This window comes from Phalacrocorax carbo, chromosome 2 (genome assembly GCF_963921805.1).
Source record: "Phalacrocorax carbo chromosome 2, bPhaCar2.1, whole genome shotgun sequence".
NCBI lineage: Eukaryota > Metazoa > Chordata > Aves > Suliformes > Phalacrocoracidae > Phalacrocorax > Phalacrocorax carbo.
This window is the reverse complement of record NC_087514.1, coordinates 127395454-127415602: the sequence shown is the minus strand read 5'-3', so window position 1 is coordinate 127415602 and position 20149 is coordinate 127395454. Positions and strand designations below refer to the sequence as shown.

The following is a 20149-nucleotide window of genomic DNA, read 5'->3' as shown; positions in this document are numbered from 1 at the left end:
CTAAGCACTAAGTTTGTAAACTCCTGAAGGTCTCTAAAGGCCTGAGAACTTGATGTAAAATACTGCAAATTTCATGAAACTGTTAGAAGTACGTTAGCTGTGCTGATACACTCTGCTGTCGTTATTGCCTGGTTACTTTCATGGTTTTTTTTCAACGCATTTATGGATAGAAAATTACTGCTTTCTATGTGCTGCACACATCCTATATGCTGTGGTATCACCAAAGCAATGGATGTACAGAGACAATTTATACAAGCAGAGATAGAAGAAAGACAGAAGAAAGGATATTACAGCAGATGGACACATGAAGAAATAATTGGGAAGCTCAAACAGAATAAAGAGATTCTGCACATCCTCTAAAGTCAAGTTCCATTTATTATTACACATCTAGAGTCAGATTTAAACACAAAAAGACTGAGCAGGGCATATTACTAAACTCTGCAGAGAAATGCTGAAATAGAAACCCATCTGGTGATATCATGACCCACGCACATAATTTTTTTTTTTTTAAACACAGTTTCACTTTTGGTATTTGACATATGACCCAAGATGACATAAAAGATTAAAACATGATCATTGGTAGGGCTGTCTGGTTGATTTCAGAGTTTTTCTTAAACAGCTATTTGTCCAGAGTAAACAAAAGAATCTCTTCTTCACCACTAACATTCACAGACCTGTCAAGGCCAAAACATGGTAACTGGAACTAAGTCATTTGATTACTGCCACATGCTCCCCCACCTCCATTTCATACATTCACAGTGACTCTTTGCCGTTTGCTGACCCCGTATGTCCCTGTCAACCAGCTATGAACAATCTGGGAGTTTGACAAAGCAAAAGAGACATACTCTGTGTGGCTGTCAGGGAGTTAGTTGGCCAGTAGGAACCTCGCGCATGTAACATGCTTTCTGGCAGCACACCAATATCATAGCTTTGGTGTTGTAGGATCTCAGTCTTAGAGCACATCCATCATGTAACCCAAAACATGAACCGCCTAAGAGACAAAAGCATGCGAGATTTGCATTCATGCTAGCAGTTTCAGCAAAACGGCCTACATATCTCAAGTCTGTTCAAAGGATTTTGAACGGGCAAATTCTCACTCATGAGAAAATACTACTTTACCACTTTTGCCCCCTTTTTATTAGTGCAATTACATCACGAGTGTAACTCCTGCATCAAAAATTCCATTCAGTCTTGTATTTCAGATACATTTGCTAATCTGAAAGATTAGTCTGGATTTAGAAAGTATTTATTAATTTATATTCAAAATATAGAATACCTGATCCCTTAATATGGTACGTCACAGTTCTTTTTGGAACATTGCTGTGTTATGTATTGTATTTTCTCTGATCATGTGGTTTCACACTTAACTGAAGTTTACTGCCAAAACAGGTGGTTCTTGGCTCTTTTTCTTCTCTGAACTCATACTCCTTTACTGTCATCTGCACCAGATCTATTCAGCCTGCAGCCACGAGTTGGTTCAGTCACCCAAGCCAGCAGAAAACCATGTCTTTTGGAGAATACTTTTTGCATGACATCGGTGGTTGATCCAACTCACTCTGCAGCCGTAGGGTACCACGACTTGCTCAAGAGGTGCAAGCTTGCAACTGTAAACAGAAATAGACTAGGATCATATCTTCCATCAGTTGCTCTTCGAGTGGATTAAGTGAAACGTGAAATGCCATGTATAACATGAGCATTTTATCTCTAAACTGAATCTAAGTTCAAGTAATTCTAAAAATTCAGTGTAATATTTTCATTTTTTTCACCCCAAACTGTTCATGTATGTACGGGGTCTGGCTGGGTTGGAGTTAATTTTCTTCATAGCAGCCCATATGGTGCTGTTTGGGTTTGTGACTGAAGTGTTGATAACACAGCAATACTTCAGCTACTGCTGAATAGTCCTTGCACAGGGTCAAGGCTTTCTTTTTTTCCCCGTTTTGTCGTCGTCCCCACCCAGGGGGCATGCTGGGGACAGGCAAGAAACTTGGGAGGGGAACACAGCCACAACAGCTGACCCGAACTGATCAAAGGGATATTCCATATCACATAGTGTCATGTTGAGCAATAAAAATTGGAGATAGAGAAAGGAACTGGCTTCCAAGACGGCTGCTGCTTGGAGACTGGCTGGACATTGCTCTGTTCGTGGGAGGTGGTGAGTGATTCTCTTCATATTGCCTTTCCCCCTCCTCTTCATCTTTTAAACTGTCTTTAGCTTGACCCACCAGTTTTCTTCCTTTTGTTCTTCCTATACTATTATCTGTCCTGCTATAGGGAGCTGAGTGAGTGGGCAAGCAAGCATCAGCTGCCAGGTTGGCTGGATGCTGGCTGGTGCTTGGATGTATGCTCATAATGTATATAGTAAAACACATCTGGCCTTATTGTTCCATATTGGCCTTACAAAAAGCATTTACGTAAGTGATTAACTTTTACTTAGCAAAGCAGAATGGTGAAATTATTACTCTTGACACCAACCTCTTAACAATGGAAAAGTACATGGAAAAGGAGAATTGAAGAAGATGAAAAGGAAAACAACAGTCTGGTTTTATTCCATTCACCTGAATAATCTTTTAACATATTCCAGAGTGTGTCCATACTAGGGAAGAGAATAAAAGACAAAGGAAAACACAAAAGCAGACAGATATGAGATTTGTTTATTTCCCTCGTGTTCTACAAGGCCATAAGCTATAATATTTCACAAGTAATGAGATATTTCTAAAGCTGCACTAAAGAGTGGAGATGAAAAAAAAAAAGGCTGCCACATGATAGATTATACCTTTCTTTCTGTTCTCAGCATTATTTCTAAAGTAGCAGCAAAAACAGGGGGAGATAAATCTGCACTGGCAAGAAGACTGACTGGACAACTACCACTGATGTCATATATTTTATGACTGAATGGCATAACGGAACCTTTAGTATAACACTGGCCATAGGCTTTCCCTAACTTAATTTTTGCTTCAGCTACATACATGTGGTTGAACTAAAGCATATTTTGAGACACCAGCAACATCAAATCTCAGTTCAGTATTGCCAGTAACGGAGTATCTAAACAACCTTCATTAAATTGTATCAATGATTGAATACCATGATGGATAAACTTATTAAATGTCTTACCAGTTCTATTTTTTATTTCCTTTAAACACCAACTATAAGACCTTGTTAAAGTTGCTAGACTGAAGAAACACTTATCACTGTTTTGTTTCCTATACAGCTCACTTACAGTCTGTGACTACAGTGATTGACAAGCGATCCTTACCCTTCTCTCTTACAAGGTCAGCAGGTCTTCGCGTCTTCCACGGTGAGGCAAGTTTTCCAGTCTTTTAACTATTCTTAAAGGCCATCCCTAAATTATCACATTTTTCACAATTCCTCCTCAGTTATAGACACGGGGGGGTGAGGGTACGGAAGGGGCACCAGCCCCCTCCCCCGCGCGTTGCCATGGTAACGGCCGGGCAGAGGAGGGGGGAGGAAGGGAAAGGAAGAGGAAAAAAACGGAGGAAGAGGGGGGAAAAGGAGGGAAAGAAGTGGGGTCACGTGACAGGCGGACGAACCGGAAGCGCATGTCAGGCGGGGCCGTGACGTGGCGGCGGCGGCGGAAGTACGTGTGCGTGCGTGCGTGTGTGTTTTGGTCGGGGCCGAGGCGGCGGCGGAAGTCGGCGGCGGGCTGGGTGAGGCACGGCTGCGCCCCCGCCCCTCGCCCCCACCCCTCTCCCGCGCCCCGCTGAGGAGCCGCCTTCCCTCTTCCCCCTCCTCCACCCGCCCGCCTGCCCTGCACCGGCTCACCCGCCAGCTCAGACGGACGGACAGACAGACGGACGGACAGACAGACAGACGTCTCTGCGCCGCTGCCCGGCTGTCCCGGCTCCCCCTCCCCCGCGCGCGGCCGCCGCCGCCGCCCAGCCAGGTGAGATGGCGGTGGCAGGGTGAGGGCGACCCGGCGGGGGGCCCCGGCGGCGGCGAGGAGGGGTGGAGGGGGCGGCGGTTGTCCGGGCCGCTGCCGCCCGCCGCCTCCTCCCGAGCAACGCCGCCGGGCCATGCGGGAGCACCGGGCCGCCGTGCGGGCTGCCGAGGTGGGCAGCCCGGCCCGCGGGGAGGAGAGGCCGGTCTCTGCCTTCCCGTCTCAAAATGGCGCCCCTGATTTTCCCACTTCCCCTTATTCCTGTGCCTGGAAGGGAGCTGCGGGGGAGGGGAGGTGCTGGCGGCGGCGGGGGTTGGAGGGGCTGGACCCGGGGCCGCGGCGGGGAGGGGAGGAGAAGGGAGGGGAGGGCAGGGCTGGGATCCTTCCCTGTGCCCCGGGTCTCCTGCCATGAGTTATCTTTGGGTCCAGCTACGAGGGCAGGGCTGGTCCCTTCGAGCTGCCTGTGAGATACGGAGGGGTGGGTTGGATGATGGGTCCCTTGATTTCCCTTTGGCTTGCAGCTGGTGGAGGGACGGTGAACGAGGTGGGAGGTAAAATAATTAGACAACGAGTCGCCGTCCGGGGGATCACGACTGGCCTAGTGGACGGGGTATGCTCTGCACAAGACCGAACTAGACGTAAAGCTAGAGTCTGGTGGAAGAGCAAATCTGTGCCCTCTTATGTTTTAGAGGAGAGCTGAATTGTTTAAGAACTATCACAATGTTCCAAACAGTAGGGCCGTGAAAGGCTATTCTCTCAGCATTTTCAGTGACTTTTTTCTTTCTATCCTATGCCTGTTTCAGGGCCTGGGGATGGAAAAAGAGGCTGAAAGGCTAATTAAGCAACTGAAATTAATCAGCTTCTTCCATGTAAGGTTCAGACCAACTAGAAAGCATGGCGTCTTTGGTTTTTTCCAATTTGGTAGTGACTTTTCAGAGTTGCAGGCAGGCTACATTGTGTGTGTGTATTGTTATTCTGTCATAACAAATGTTATGACATCTACAAAGGTAGATGTTGGCTGAAGTGAGGTGGCTGGAGACAATGATGGCACAGTCATCATAACTTATATTTCCTGTATGATAAACCAGTTTATCTGAAAGCATTTGGCACTATGCATCGTTCATGTGAGCTTATGAGATGGTTATTATCTTTAATTGGAAGGCTATTTTTTTTTCAGTGACTATCTTGATTCACTTGTTTAACTTAGTGTCTCATTATGTTTCAATATAAACTGGCTTATGTGTGACGAGCATTTTGATAGTTATACGTATCGCTGGCTGGAATGTTGCAGTAAGATGCCACGCTACTTCTGCCAAACCTGGAAGGGAATAACAAAAAAACTTGGTTAGTAGGAGTGGGCTTTTTTAGATACTGCTTTTTAAAATGTTCAAGATAGTCCAGTGTGAACAAATTCAAAGTAGGTAATGGTTGCAACCTCAGCATTGTATGAGCTGTCTCTGTTCATGAAGTATGAAAAAGTTTATTAGAAATTACTACAGGAATAAGTGTGTTCATAGTAAGAAACAGTCATTTGCTCTGAAATATAAAAGTGGTGGAATGTTCCAGTTTTAAATTTATTGTGAATTTTTGTTGTGGTTTTTGTATTTGATAATGTACTTAATTACATTCATTGTAGGAATAGCGTTAGCTGTCTTAATCCCGTCAGTAGGCTGGCTTTTGTTGATGGTGTTATTTTGATACTTCTGTATTAGCTTTCTTGCAGTTTAAAATAGGCACTGGTCTGAATGCTTACATGACTGTGAATTATGCCATTGAATTGTGAGTTTGTAGGTATTGGCTAGAACTGTTGGTACTATGTACACAGGCTCAAACTAATAAAATGTGTGGTGATCTATTAAAATACTTATGACTTATAAGTAAAACTCATTAACAAAGACTATCTAGCAGCATGTAAATTTTGCTTCTAGAGTGATGAGAATACCCAGCATCTGGTAAAGTACTTGGAGTACTTTCCTGATAATACGCTCCAAACTTTGTTGTTCTGGCACTTCAGCATGGAGCTGCTGTGCCTTTGGGGAATATGCAGAAGAGTGAAAGTTGCTACTTACCAGAAGGACCTACATATTTGCAGTGCCCACGACTGCAAAATGGGCCTTGCTATTTAATATATGATGGAGTTCTCACATTAAGCTTCATAAAAGTAAGAAAATCTTCCTCATTTCTGCCTATATGAAGCCATCCATTTAAGAAACTTTAATAGTATTTTCCTCAGTGGATTTTTATATAATTCCCTTACATAACTTCCATACATATCTGTTTAAGAGCTTGGTTCAAATCAAACAGTTGTGTACTTGCTTTTGCATAGAGGAATCAATATGTCTTATCAGGTTTTCTTATTTCACATGTTCCAAACGCTTTGACTGCAAAGTTTTCTTGGCGAATGAAAAAGGGGTGAGGGAGGGATGTTAATGGGTCTTTTCCTGAAAATTTTCACCACACAAATGTGAAAAGAATAGGCCTAAACCATTCTGTAATGGCTATGTCAAACTGTAGTACTGCTTCTCTTCAGGTTAAGGAAATCTTTGCCTCATTTCTTGTGTTTGTATGTTGCCATGTTGTGAGCTTAATGAACAGTTTCAATATCACCTGAAACTTCAAAAGATGGTGATTTCCATATACACTTATAGAAGGTGCTAGTGACTTTTTAAAATATATCAAAATCAGCTGGATGTGCCCTATCAGGTTTTCAGTCTTGCATTTTTTTTTTATCCTGAGCTGTTACAAAGTGGGTGGCATGACTGTAGTAGGTTTTATTATTAAGGTATTTATGTGACTATTGAATGAATTAAGTTTGCAGTATGTTTCTGAGACTTGATGGCCTTTCTCTCAGGTGCTGTGATCTCTCTCAGCTTGACAAGTAGTTATTTTTGTACATGGTATCTTAGTGTCTAAGTGTAAACTTTGAAGTTCTCTAACTACAGCTTCTGTAGTTTGGGCATCTATAAAAATTGAATTAGGTATTTTTCTAGACAACTTGTTTCAGCTTTGGGTTCTGAAGGAGATTTGCAAGGGGTAGTAATTAGTGTTTGGTAAGTGAAATAAATCTGAATAACTAAAACCTGTAATTGGCCAGTTGAAACAAATGGATATTATGTGAGTTAAATCAGTCTTGCCTGGTTTTCTGTCATACCTCCTTTTGCTCTCAGTATGGGAAATGGTATGCAAAAAAGTAGTCACAGCAAGTAACCAGTGTAGTGGTTGACTTCCTTGCTGTATGTCATCTAGAAGTCACTTGCTCCAAAGAGTACTAATTCACATGGTCATTGGATGTAGTCCATATGTCTTTATTATTGCTGCAGAGTCTAGAGAAACATGGGATGAATTAAGATTAAAGAGTTTTTAATTATTTCATGGTTATCCAAACACACTAGAATGCTACAGCAAACAGATGTGTTTAATTTTAAAACAGAAATAACTTAATTGTCTTAATTACTTTTGCAAAGGAAAAGATAAACAAATGTCTAACAGTATTCTGAGCTACCTACATTTTGGCTATATTTTTGCTGCTTTCTCTTTTGTAGTGTAATTAGGGAAAGATTAACTGTCACTGATCCATATTTATCCAAATTGCCCCACAACTTCTGAAGGGTATTTCAGCAGCACATGTTGGGGCGGGGAGGAAGTGTCTTGCCTGAGAACCAACACAGCAACTGTGTGAATTGTTTTACGCTGTAAGGATGAAAGGTCTGGTATTTTTAAAATAACTTGATCCATTCCTGTATTCTAAAATATTCAACCAAAATGAAATTAATGAGCAATAATTTTAGTATGTAACTATCATGGCACTTAATAATGGTGGTGGGGTATGCAGGGGCTTTTCTGCTTCATAGAGACATTATTTCACTGTGGTGCACTTTCACATGTTTGTAAGAACCTATATCTACAATTTGATATTAGATTGTGTTGTGCAGCTGAAATAAAAAAAAAAACAACTGTTGATTTAAGGATATCACAATAGTCAAACAGGACACAAACTCAGGACAGTCAGGGATGAATACAGGATTGGAATATCTTACCTGGAGGAAGCTAAACTATTTTGAGAGGTATGGGAAAAGGAGCGGCATGAGCAAACAGGAATGTCTTTAAGATGTTGAAAATATTTTTTTCTAAGACCTATATTCAGGTTCTGTTTACAGTGAGAAATAAAATGCCAGGTTTTCAACTGTTATGTTAGTGAATAAATAATGCTAAGGTTTCTGTCTTGTTTATTGCATGGAAATTAGTTTGTAAGAGAGTATCTTAGTGGAGGATGGGGTCCTGCTAGAGTGCTAGAAGCATTTTCCACAAAAGATTCTTTAGGACTTGTGTTGCAAGTGAATTATTATACCACTCTTTCTGCAGGTAGGCACTGCTGTATGAAAGATTTAATCTCTACTGCTAAGTGTATAAAAGCGTAAATCTTAGGCTCAGAAGTGATACCAGCAGAGCCTAAGGCTTCCCTGTCCATATAAGTAAGTGTCACCTTTTTTTTTTTTAGGAGTTAGAAAGAAGGCTAAGTAGACTAAGGAATGCGCTGTTCACACTTGTCCTTAACAAAGATCTGTGTTGTGAATATTGATCTGCTAGGACATGTGTTAATACTGGAGTTAGCAATTTATCATCATATGCTAGTTCTCTGGTGGCTTGCACAAAGTGATGTGGAATTCTTACTGGTCAAGACAATCCATTTTCCTACATATGGAAGGCTTTTGTATTTTTGCTTCTCAAAGTACAGTTGATAACTAGAGAAGGTATTAATCATTTGTCAGTCAAGACTTCTGTACTTCTAAGGAAATTACATTCAATATATGGGATAGAAGTGAATTGATGAAGTATACTTGCAAAGAACTTGATGTGGCGATTGAATTTTCCTGATTTGCTCAATTTTTTAGCATCCATTAGTGGTGCTGACTTCAGAATATTGCTTAGCAATAGCAAAATTGTGGAAAAAATAGTATTTTACCAATAATGTGAAAGTCTGAATCTGTTGTGTTATACTTCAATCTTGATACATTAAGAAATGATACTGAAATCTTGCAAGAAGAAACAATTGGATTTTAATGTGCTGATTTGAAGCTTTAATGGGAAGACTAGCTATTGAAGAAGATAACATTTATTTGTAACAGATTTTGTCTATAGTTGACATCTTAACAGCCATGGCAGCTGTAATCTGGGCTACTGACTTTGGTAAATATTAGGGCAAGTTGTATGTAATCCACATTGCATTAGTGAATTAGATTATTCTGACTTGGTTTGTAAATCTAATACCACCCACTGTCTTCTCATAAACAGGTTTTTACTGGCAGAAGCACCACTGAGATCTGAATCCTGGAACTTGCTTTCAAGAGCTTGAAACAAAGGACTTCTGTCTAATTTGGGCATGGCTAATCGAGGAGCAACAAGACCCAATGGGCCAAATGCTGGAAATAAAATTTGCCAGTTCAAACTAGTACTTTTAGGAGAGTCTGCAGTTGGCAAATCAAGTTTGGTGCTTCGTTTTGTAAAAGGACAGTTTCATGAGTTTCAAGAAAGTACAATTGGAGGTGAGAAAGTTATCCTGTTCATTTGTTTCACATTGAGTTTATATTGTCTTTGCCCTTGACAACCTTGAATGTAATGGCACTTCTAGAATGGGTCATTGACAGCAAGGATCAAATCTGAGCACTATAACTTTCTAAGCTTCAAGCTGTAACAAACATACTAGTCAAGTGGAGAAAGCAAATGTGTGCTTGAACTGAATAGTTTTGAAAAATGGGCTTGATGTTACATTGCGTTTGTGGGTGGATGTGTGGCTATTTTAATTGTGCTGTATGCTTAATGCATGAAATAACGACTTAATAAGAATTAAGAACTTAGCTTCTGTGAAAACTAAGTGATGCATCTTCCAGAAAGGTTGTGTTGTCATTTATGCATGATGGCTTTTCTCTTGATTTGGGAGAACTTGCTAAATTTCTGGATATACCTTTCTTTGTTAGTAATCACAGAATTTAATGTTCTGGTTTAAGATTTTGTGACTTCAAAAAAAAAACCAGGTGCTGGCTACTAGAATTAAAAAGGAAAAAAATCTGTTTAATTGTGAATAGATTTTATCCCACACCCTACCCCCCCAGCAGACTACTTCTGTTGTATTGTGTGTTGAAGTTGTTTGTACTTTGAACTGTGTTCCTCTGTGGATAAATTTAAAGTTATCCTAAAACTACATACAGACTTAAACAAAATGGATTTTGTGGACTGATAAATATTCTCTAGTAGCCCCTGTTGCTGCATGAATTACTCTGTTTCATTGTAATATTTATGTGAAGCCCTTTCAGTGGTCTGTATGTGTCTTTACACATGACAGTTGTTGAAATGTAAAAAAAAAAAAAAAATCGACAAAGCTTACAAAAAATAAATACAAGCTGAATGGCATTGTATCATTTTTTTACCCTATTTCTAGCTGTTATGTGTATTTATTTTGTGTATCTGTCAACTTAAATGGAGAACCACTTTTTTCTCCTCCAGCAGTCTTAACAATGCTCACTTCTGGCTTTGTTCATTTTGTAGTGGTTTTAGGGTAAGAGTGAGAAAGTTTTCTGTATTATCTTATACAGCTGTTTGGTAATATGGGGAGCATTCTCAAAGATCTATAGTGAATTAACTTCCCTATATCAATGTGGATTTTTAGTTAAAACACACTTCAAAATTAAGTGAAATTCATTGTACAATTTCAGCCATCTCCAATTTGTTTAACCTCCTTTTTTTTCTCTTGTTTTAGTGTCTGGGTAGAACTAGAGATAACCCAAACCCTGTTACACTGTTCAAAATCTATATAAAGGTTAACCAAGAGCTTAAGTTCAAGTTCAGATATATGGATTTTAGTGTAATCTCTGTATTAATTTGTGCTACTTCTGTATAAAATAGAAACAAGGAAACACCATATAATATACCTGAGAGATATTAAATATAGCAATGTTGGAATTCAGAAAAAGTTTTCTGTAGAGAAAGCTGTCTAACTCTGTAGCTTGTAGTTGCCTAAGGCATAATTTCCTTTGTACACAGAGGGGCCTTTTAACAAAGAGAGGCTTATGTGCATTGTCAATCTGAATAAAAACATCTGAAAGAGAGTGCATTTGAAGGCAGACATGTTGGATGGTGGTGGTGTGTTTGGTAACTAGACTTTGCCACTTCAGGCTAATGTAGCAATGCCTGTTAGTTGCTTAAGACAAAAGTATGGCTGTTAAGGATGATAGGCTTTCAGATAATTAACACAGCTGATTAATTGTTAATTTACTATGGTCTTGCAAGAAACAAGAAAGTTAGTGTTTGCAGAAATTAACTGGTGTTCCTTTCAACAAAACCGAGAGGATGTCATAGAATAAAATCCTTGCTTTAATTATCTTCCTGAGTATATACCTCCATCTATGGAGTGTAGGTACATTCTTCTGTTGAGAGAATAATGTTTGTAAGAACTTCAAATTCCACTTGTTTAACATCTTGCCTCTGCCTTGGAGAAATAGAATACTGAGCTGGTTCTGAGGAGGAAGCCTCTTAGTCTGATGCAGGGTATATGGTTTTTTCTCTTTATTTTGGTTCTGGGCAGCTGAGGGAGCTACCAAGAGGAGCTTGTCTTACCAGTGCTTGGATATTTAGCATTCAGAGAGGTTTATGATGATTTAACATTGGAACATCAAAGCTTTTACCTTCTCCAACCTGCCTGCTCATCTGTGGTGGATGCTAATACCCCTGAAGCAGGAATACCTAACCACTTAACTACTCAGCTTCTGTATGGTGGTTGCAGTGTCCTTTATAAAGCAAGATTGACTTGCTTTTGGTTTACTATAAGAAGTTGAAAGTTGCAGCAGTTTTGGAATGATTCATAGGCTGTGATGCCTTGGAGTATGTGGAACAGGGTAAAATCCCAGGTACGCAAGGGTTATGGGCCAGTGCCTCTTCAGACATTTGATTTAAATTGGGCACAATCTGTTAGTATGTTTAGTGATGAGAATCCCCAATTCAGCCAAGTAGGGGGCTTCCCTTAACATTTCATAAAGCAGGTCTTACTTTTTTGTTGTTGTTGTTTATGGAGGGAGCAAGGGCAAGCCAGTCGACAGTATTTCACTAAATGTCGTGACTGGAAAAACAGCTCCAAGCATTTATTCTGGATTGTTCAAACTTTCGTCTAAATTCTTGGAATTGTTGCATTTTCTGCTGTGTATGTACTATAAATGGCCAAACGACGTGACTATAAAGCAGGTAATGAAGACAGCTTGTCAGACTACTATAATAGTTGTGTGCTTATTTTTAAACTTCAAAAGCTAAGGTAGAACAGATGGCTTAGTTAAAACTCAAAGGGTTACAAGAACTCAGTGGAAGGAAATATTGGTCTTCAGTGTTCCGTTCCGTTCCCTCTCCCCCACCCCAAAATTCAGGTACCTTAATCTGAATGGAAAAACTTTTACAAAGAGTAACTGTGTGAAGACTTGGAATATGTTACTTACTGTTTTCTGTAATTAAAAGACCATTATTTATGGTAACACATTCAGCTGTAGTGGCAATGGATGCAAGTTTCCAATGCAAGTTTCCATGAAAGTCCAGGCTGTCAAAATTATGCTGAAATTAGTTCTTGAGATCGCTTGCAAAGTCAAAAATGTGATTGCTTTAAGAACAAGAACTTTCTTCTATATCCATTGGCTAAGGTGGAGTTATCAGGAGCTGAAAATCAAGGCTTTAAGATACTATTCAAGTAATGTAAATGTGTAGAACTTCAAATATCTGAACTGTTGGGTTATAGTGTGATGGGATGCTCTTACTGGTACTCTGTATAGTCTGAAGCAGAATGAAATGTGTCTAGAAGGCTTAAGAGAAGGCTTGTGGTTACTCAGGTTCACTATTAGAAGAAAAAGGGGAATTCTTATGTCTTTAACTTGAGGAAAAACTGGTTGGGTAAATAACCATTCTGTGTTGATCAGAGTTAGTTTAATCAGCTAATGCTTGTTTCAAACCTGCTATATTTTGATAATAGGCTTGAATTGTTTAAGGAAATCGTATTTGCATCTCTGTGAATGTAATTTTGTATGAATATAGACATACAAGCAGAATTCTGGTTTCAGCACATCTATCTTTTTTGTAGCTGCTTTTCTAACGCAGACTGTATGTCTCGATGATACAACGGTAAAATTTGAAATTTGGGATACAGCTGGGCAAGAGCGGTACCACAGTTTAGCACCCATGTACTACAGAGGAGCACAAGCAGCTATAGTGGTATACGACATTACAAATGAGGTATGTACTGTATTAGGGAGGCACAAGGGGGATTTGGAAGTTACCAGTCTTGCATCGATCTTGCCTTTTTTCTCACTGACTTGTGTGAATCAATTCATCATTTCATAGAATGGTTTGGGTTGGAAGGGACCTTTAAAGGTCATCTAGTCCAACCGCCCTGCCATGGGCAGGGACATCTTTCACTAGATCAGATTGCACATTTCGTACTGGACTGTGAAATGTTAAATTGTCTGTAAACTTTTCTTGCCAAAAGGTAATTCCTAGGGTTTTTTTATTGTATTAAAACAAAGAGAAAGAAAGCAAATTCCATTGCAGAAGTGTTTCAAACCCACCTTTAAATCATTTCACCAGAATTAAGCTGTTACTCTCACTACATTGCTGGTGACAGTTTATTTCTGATAGTGAAAGATATTATTTTGGTACTGTATTATTGCAAGTTACAGGTAAGGAAAGGTAGCAAAAGCCATTGAGACCACAACGTAAGGGTATTTGTTTTCTTTTTATTTGAATGTAGGTGAGATAAGCTTCACTAGTTTTTGGTAAAATGAGACTTAAAAACCAAAACCCTCAAAAAAAAACCCCAGAAACCCTGTACCATAATGAACAGTCTGCAGTAATTAGTGTTTTGAGACCCTTTCAATATAGCTGTTCATAAACTTGATTCTCCTAGAGGAGAAATTAAAATTCCCATTTCCTTTTAACTGCTGCTTTCCTTTCCCTGTCTATATAAAATAGATCTTCCTATCTTTACGTACTTTTTCAGCATTATCCCAACTAAGCACATTTGAGAACTAAGGTAGAAATGTTTCATTTTAAAAGCTCAGTTGTTAAGTTGGTACGAGTGTACCGATGGACAAAGATAGCAGCCTTGCATTGGCCTTTTGCTTGAAGTATAGATAACAGACATTGGGATAATATGTGATAATAGGTGAGTACAAAAGGATGGTAAAGCTCAGTTGCATCATTTTGCAATCATTAACAGGAGTCCTTTGCCAGAGCGAAAAATTGGGTCAAAGAACTTCAGCGACAAGCAAGTCCTAACATTGTAATAGCTTTAGCAGGAAACAAAGCTGATCTAGCTAACAAAAGAGCTGTGGATTTCCAGGTATGTATGTGAATTCTGTTTATAGAAATAGCATTTTGTTGGAGTAGAAAGTAAACCTCCGAGGAGCTTTTATGCATAGCCTAGCTAGTTGTTATAGAGGTCATGCTGTTAAATATAAACGTCAGCTGAGACTAATTAAATTATACATGCTACTGAAAAATCTATTTCTGTACAAGTGATATGTAGCAATAGGCTTTTTTGATTAATTAAATTTGAGGAGTAACTAGTTTATTTGCATATCTTTAAGGCTAATTGAATTTCTGTTCTTTGATGTGACCTCTTCCTGTCTTCTACCCAAAATTACTGGTAACTAGAGTTTCAATGGATGAGACAGCAGTAACTCTCAGTGCAAACCATTCTCTCTGACTTGTCAGCAGGAGAATTTTGATTATTGTATGATATAAAGCACATTTTATCTTCCAGAAAGTTTAACCAAGTAATCAGAAAATAGCTTCCAAAGCAAGTAAAACTTGCTGCAGGTGATTCTGGTCCATACGTGGTTGTTTGAATTTGAATTAAGATCATATTTTTTAGTCATTAATTCTCTTACAGTTTTAATCTGTATTTGGTGTCACTGTGAGATACTACTGTGTATAGTAAAGAATCCTTTTGTAACTATAGGTGTTAGACTATGAAGGTTTGCAGTGTGTTAGGTATTTTTCTGCCAGAGTTCAACAACTCTGTTTTCTAATTTTATATTTCCATGTTAATTGTAACATAAACATGTGTGACAGATGATCTTTGTGTTTTGTGAAAAAATGTGATATTTAACAAATTTCATACATGTGTGCAGTCAAACTTCACCAAATTTCATTACCAAAGTAGAACTACCTATACTATTTTTTGTACAATTATAATAATATTTTTCAAACGTTTGGGTGGTTTTGTTAATGTGAATTTACGGGCTCCTTGCAGGCTTCGCGATCCTGTCTCAGTCCAAAGCACATTTTAGATTTCTAGGTGTTAATGTGTTATTTCAGGTATAGTTACATAGATCTTAGCAGATGTCACTTAAATTAATATAGAATACTGTAGATTTTTTTTTCGTCGTAGATGTTCCGCAGTTTGGCTTTTTGCAGATTTCCTATTGAATGCAAAGGTAGTTACATAATCATAAGTAGTCAGCTGAATTGGCTAACAGAAGTGGCAAAAATAGGAAACTTCTTATAAACAGTGTATTTCAGATGAAAATTCAGACTGAAAAGGGAGATAACATGGCAAGATATTTAATACTGCTTGTTTGTTTTATAATTGTGCATTTCTGTCAGGATAATGAAACTGTTCTGATAATTGAAAGATTCAAGGTAGTTCACAAACTGGCTTCTTTCCAGTGTAATCATAGGCTTTCTGACATTTGATGTCACTTTCTGGAGCTTATTCGTTCTTGCTCTCACAGCTAGTGTTCTGGATCAGGATTGTCATTTTAATATTTTTATTTACTGTTTAGTTTTCCCTGAGATTTTTCCATCTAGATATTTTTAAAATGAGTAAGGATTTTTAAGATCACATTTCTATATGTTTAACTGCTTGATGGAATTGTAAATTCTTCATAGCTGATGAATAACACATTGTCACATAAGTGTTTCAACAAACCTTTTCTTTCTTTCAAAATGGTATTTTTTTGTTTTGGGGGTTTTGGTGTTTTTTTTTTTTTTTTTTTGATGAAGTAATACACTCTGATTAACTTCCAGGAAGCACAAGCTTATGCAGATGACAACAGCTTATTGTTCATGGAGACGTCTGCCAAAACATCTATGAATGTAAATGAAATATTCATGGCAATTGGTGAGTTTATGAACAAACTGAGAATTTAAGGGAATTGTTTTGATGAGATATGTACCATCACAATCTTCCTAACCCAAGATCTTTGTTTTTTCAACTAAATTATTTCTGGCACTGAAGTTTCCTTAGGCCCTTTCAGATCCTTTTTGATGTTCAGAAGTCAGATAAACGTACTTGAAGTACAGTTGCACAAGTCTTCTGTCAAGCACCAAAACACTTGGATTAACTTGGAATAGCTAAGATAGGATTCAAAAATAACCTGTCAGCAAGTTTTGTGTGCCTATTTTGATTCCACGATGAAAACTTGTACTGCTTCAAGTGCAAACAAAATTAAGCTTCAGTTGTTATATACAAAAAACACCTTTCCCATGGTATAGGTAACCGTAAAAAGCTTTACACAGCTTTTCATAATTGTAAGATGTACTTGGCATTTGTAATCAAATGGGTGTGAGAATGTAAGCGAAAGTGTATTAATGTGTGCCTTTTGATAGTATGTTGTTTGCAGCAGATTCTGCACTGCCTTGGGTGGGTGCAGAACCTGGAGTGATTTACCTTTTTGAGACAGTGGTAATTGAAGCTGGAAAAAAAATCAAAATAGGGGAATGATAATGGACTTGCTTTAAAAAAAGTCAAGTATTAATTTTAGTCTTAACAAAATATTTGTTACATATGCTTTTGTGTTAAAGTTTTGTTTGACTGCCAAATGCAGCTATCTGAGATCCAAAAGTTGTTCCAAAGATGGCAGTGTGTGCTTAAATTCAATGTGCAAGTAGAAGTAAAGGACTCTTCATGTGAAGAGTAAATTTACTAATATATTTTTAGCCTTGACATAATCTTAGGGATTTCTGTAAAGATGCTAACTTGTAGTAGTAAGTATAAATTACTAAGGAATTTTGTGAATTCCATTGGAAGACACAAAATTGTATTTCATTGTTAACAAAATTTTGAAAGTGGAGGAAAAAACGTGCATTTTTAGTTTGGTTACCAACCTATTTAGTAATTACCTTAATCACAGTAGTGGCTGTGCTACTGGGGAATAGTAATATATAGTGTCAAATAATCTTACTAAATCTGTTTCATATTTTGCACTACAGTGACCTCTCTATCCCGCTTCTTTTTGTGAAAAACAGCATTGCTGTCAAAATTGAATGTTTCTAAGGAGCTTTTATCTTCTGCTTTCCAAGTCAGTAAAGCAGAAGGTAATTTGTGGTGCGGTTCAAACTTCCAGCAGATGCAAATTAAATTATCACTATAGCAACATTTTATAACAAGTACTTGCTTCATATTAACTATAAATACTTGGGGGTGGAACCCACATAACTGTATGAGTGAAAACTGTATTTTTTCTCATAAATGTTCAAGATAAACAGGACTTTATTTAATGATACAGAAATGATCAATTACACAGTTGTGAAATTTTAAAATTAATTTGTTTAAAGGTGCAGTTTGCATCTTTTTTAAAAAAAGGAAAATTAATCCCCAAAATACGATGATTTTCCTGAAAATTGTTATATCAACAATAATTCTTACCTCTCCATATGTTAATGAGGTATACAAAGTAAATTTGAGAAAACAATGCCCAATTAGTACCTGAGTGTTTTGTCTGCAAGGTTGGTTGTCCATGTGAGTATCCTTTCACATTGATGGGTGAAATTCAGCTTTGTCAGTGCATCAGAATAAGATCTCTCCAGCAATGGACCCTGAAAGGAAATCTTGATGAGGATATAAGTATTGCACAGAACTTGGAATGGCCTTTTGCACAACATGAATGCAATTCTCAGGACCATATGTAAATTTGATCTTTAAAAATGGGAGAAAATGACAAATGAGAACATGGACAGACTTGAGGGATGCAAGCTACAGCTGCTTGTAAATTGACTGCTTTCATTCAGAACTTATAGTTAAAAAAATGCATATTCATTTACAGTTCTAGAATGTACCTAGAATCCAAAACAGTGCTCTGAAGGCATTTTGCTGCTGATGCTTTGTCCCTTTCTACTGTCTCAGCGGCTTAGTACCACGTGAACTCTTGGGTTCTGTCACAGAATTGTAGAACAGCCCAAGTTGAAGGGACCTCAAAAGATCATCTGGTCCAGCCTTTTGTGGGAAAGGGAGCCTAGATGATATTATGTAGCACCACAGTACATCTTGTTGATATGTACTCTGGTTGTTTTCTGGCTGTTATACTTGCATTTCATTCCCGTTAGGAAAAGTCATTCTTTAAAAAGCTGGATAAAGTAGTTACTTTGGGGTCAAAGCATGCAACCAAACTGTAGAACAGGGATGGTTGTTGGGTCCTGGTAACATGGGCAAGACAGCCTTATGGAAGTCCTTTTATGTACAATATAGCTTTCTTTCCATCAGAAAACTGCTAGGAGAAGCTACTGCTGAGAAGGGTAGCACCTATCACTCTTATTTTTCATGTCAGGACAGAGGAGGTACCCTGGAGCTATAGGGACAACAAAGAAATTATCACAGTCAATTGACTGCAGATACTAATTCTGGCTAGATAGCTGGGCAGTAGTTGGATCTATTTCTGTCTGTTTTGTGCCTTTTCAGTCTTTCTGTATCTTTTAGCACTAACATGCAAATCTTAAAGCCTGTTCTGTGTAGGTGGATTCCCACAAGAGCCATCATTTACTGGCATAGCATACCTGTGCAGATACATTTTACTGCTCAAGTTACTAATGCATTTCACTCTTGAAAATCATGGATAAGGTAGTTAATCATTAAGAAGTTAAGTGTTGTCTTTTATTACCAATGTACTGAATCAAATCAGATGTTATAGTGATTATATTGATATGCTTATAGAGCAATAGTATTGACTGTTTGTGTACTCCGGTGATTTAATATTAGTACAGTCTCAGTTTTAACTCTTATTTCTTGTTGATTTTATAGCAAAAAAATTGCCCAAGAATGAACCACAGAATGCAGGAGCCAACTCTGCCAGAGGAAGAGGAGTAGATCTTACTGAACCCACACAACCACCCAAGAGTCAATGTTGTAGTAACTAAAACATCAATTGCTTTAAACTGTTCTGAATATTCTTCTGCTTCCTAACTGTTAATAACCGTGGAATTGGAGTGCTTAACCTGGCCCAGTACAGCTTCCAAACAGTGAAGAGACTTATGATAATAGTCAAGTTCATGATACAGAGGGGGTTTTTTTGACCTAAAATTTTAACATGCATGTATCCACCACTGGCTGTAATGTTTCAGCAGTAGAGGAGAGATGGAAGCGGAATAAACTTCCTTCAGTTGAAAGGTTTTAAAAATCACTTACCATTAGGGGTGTAGAACTACCTTCCGTGGACCTAATTGGCCAGTTCCTGTAGCCTCGATACTGATTACTGTTATAATAAATAGAATTGGGACTTTTCATAATTCTCAGTTGTGCTTTAAAACCTTTTTAGAAACAGGGTCTAAAAATTAGTTAAACTTATTCACAGTATTGATGCAACCAGTTATTTCTGCAGTTATCTACTGTTTAGTTATACATTCCATAGTTTAATAATGTAATTACAAATAATACTTGCATTAATGATTTTAAGAACCCTTTGCTTGCAGGAAAGTGGAGTTTTAGTTGGTACACTGTATGTAAATTATATCAACCCAGTTAGTTATCTAAAGGGATTAGTGATAAATCAAGTTTAACTTCATTTCTGATCTGTTCAGAGGGTACAGAGCAGTAAATTCAACTTTTACGGCTTCGGATTCTTTTTTTCCCCCCTCTACAAACTGTAAGAGCTCTTCAAGTAAAACCACAACAAACTCGGTGTCTGTGACTTCTTTCTTGGTTTTGATCGTTGCTGGCCATTACAGTTTATGTTTTCCCCTAAGGAAAAAAATAGTGCACTAACAATTATGTACATCCAACTCGATTTTCAATTTGGATATTAATGTACTGTAAATAGGTACTCTGCATTGTAGTCTACATTTGTTTAATACTTTCTGTAATATTTAAGAGTTGCTTAAAGGTATACAGAATGTACAGTTACTTAAAGCTAATTTTTTTCCTCTCTAATCAAAGGGGGTTCTATGTTCTTCCTTTATGGCTAGAACAGTAATAAATGATGCTCCTGGATCTGTAACATAAGTACTGCTGTC

The 20149-nt window shown here is 38.2% G+C and overlaps 1 protein-coding gene across 2 annotated transcripts; it reads left to right on the top strand.

The window, feature by feature from the left end:
- The first annotated feature begins 3691 nt into the window (after nt 1-3691).
- On the top strand, nt 3692-19818 carry RAB5A (RAB5A, member RAS oncogene family). Of its 2 annotated transcripts, XM_064444298.1 has the most exons (7): nt 3692-3901; nt 8258-8367; nt 9188-9438; nt 13005-13156; nt 14139-14261; nt 15953-16046; nt 18942-19818. In XM_064444298.1, the coding sequence occupies exons 3-7, from the start codon at nt 9276-9278 to the stop codon at nt 19055-19057; spliced, it is 648 nt and encodes a 215-aa protein (XP_064300368.1). In that variant the 5' UTR covers nt 3692-3901; nt 8258-8367; nt 9188-9275; the 3' UTR covers nt 19058-19818. The 2 variants fall into 2 exon arrangements, with proteins under 2 accessions (XP_064300368.1, XP_064300366.1); XM_064444296.1 differs by lacking the exon at nt 8258-8367 and having other exon boundaries at nt 3693-3901.
- The last annotated feature ends 331 nt before the right edge of the window (nt 19819-20149 follow it).

Bases quoted from the DNA above. Each gene is read 5' to 3' on its own strand.
- RAB5A (XM_064444298.1), top strand. From the start codon at position 9,276: ATGGCTAATCGAGGAGCAACAAGACCCAATGGGCCAAATGCTGGAAAT. The intron at 9,439-13,004 runs GTGAGAAAGTTA...TCTTTTTTGTAG, and splicing joins TCAAGAAAGTACAATTGGAG to CTGCTTTTCTAACGCAGACT. The intron at 16,047-18,941 runs GTGAGTTTATGA...TTGATTTTATAG, and splicing joins TGAAATATTCATGGCAATTG to CAAAAAAATTGCCCAAGAAT.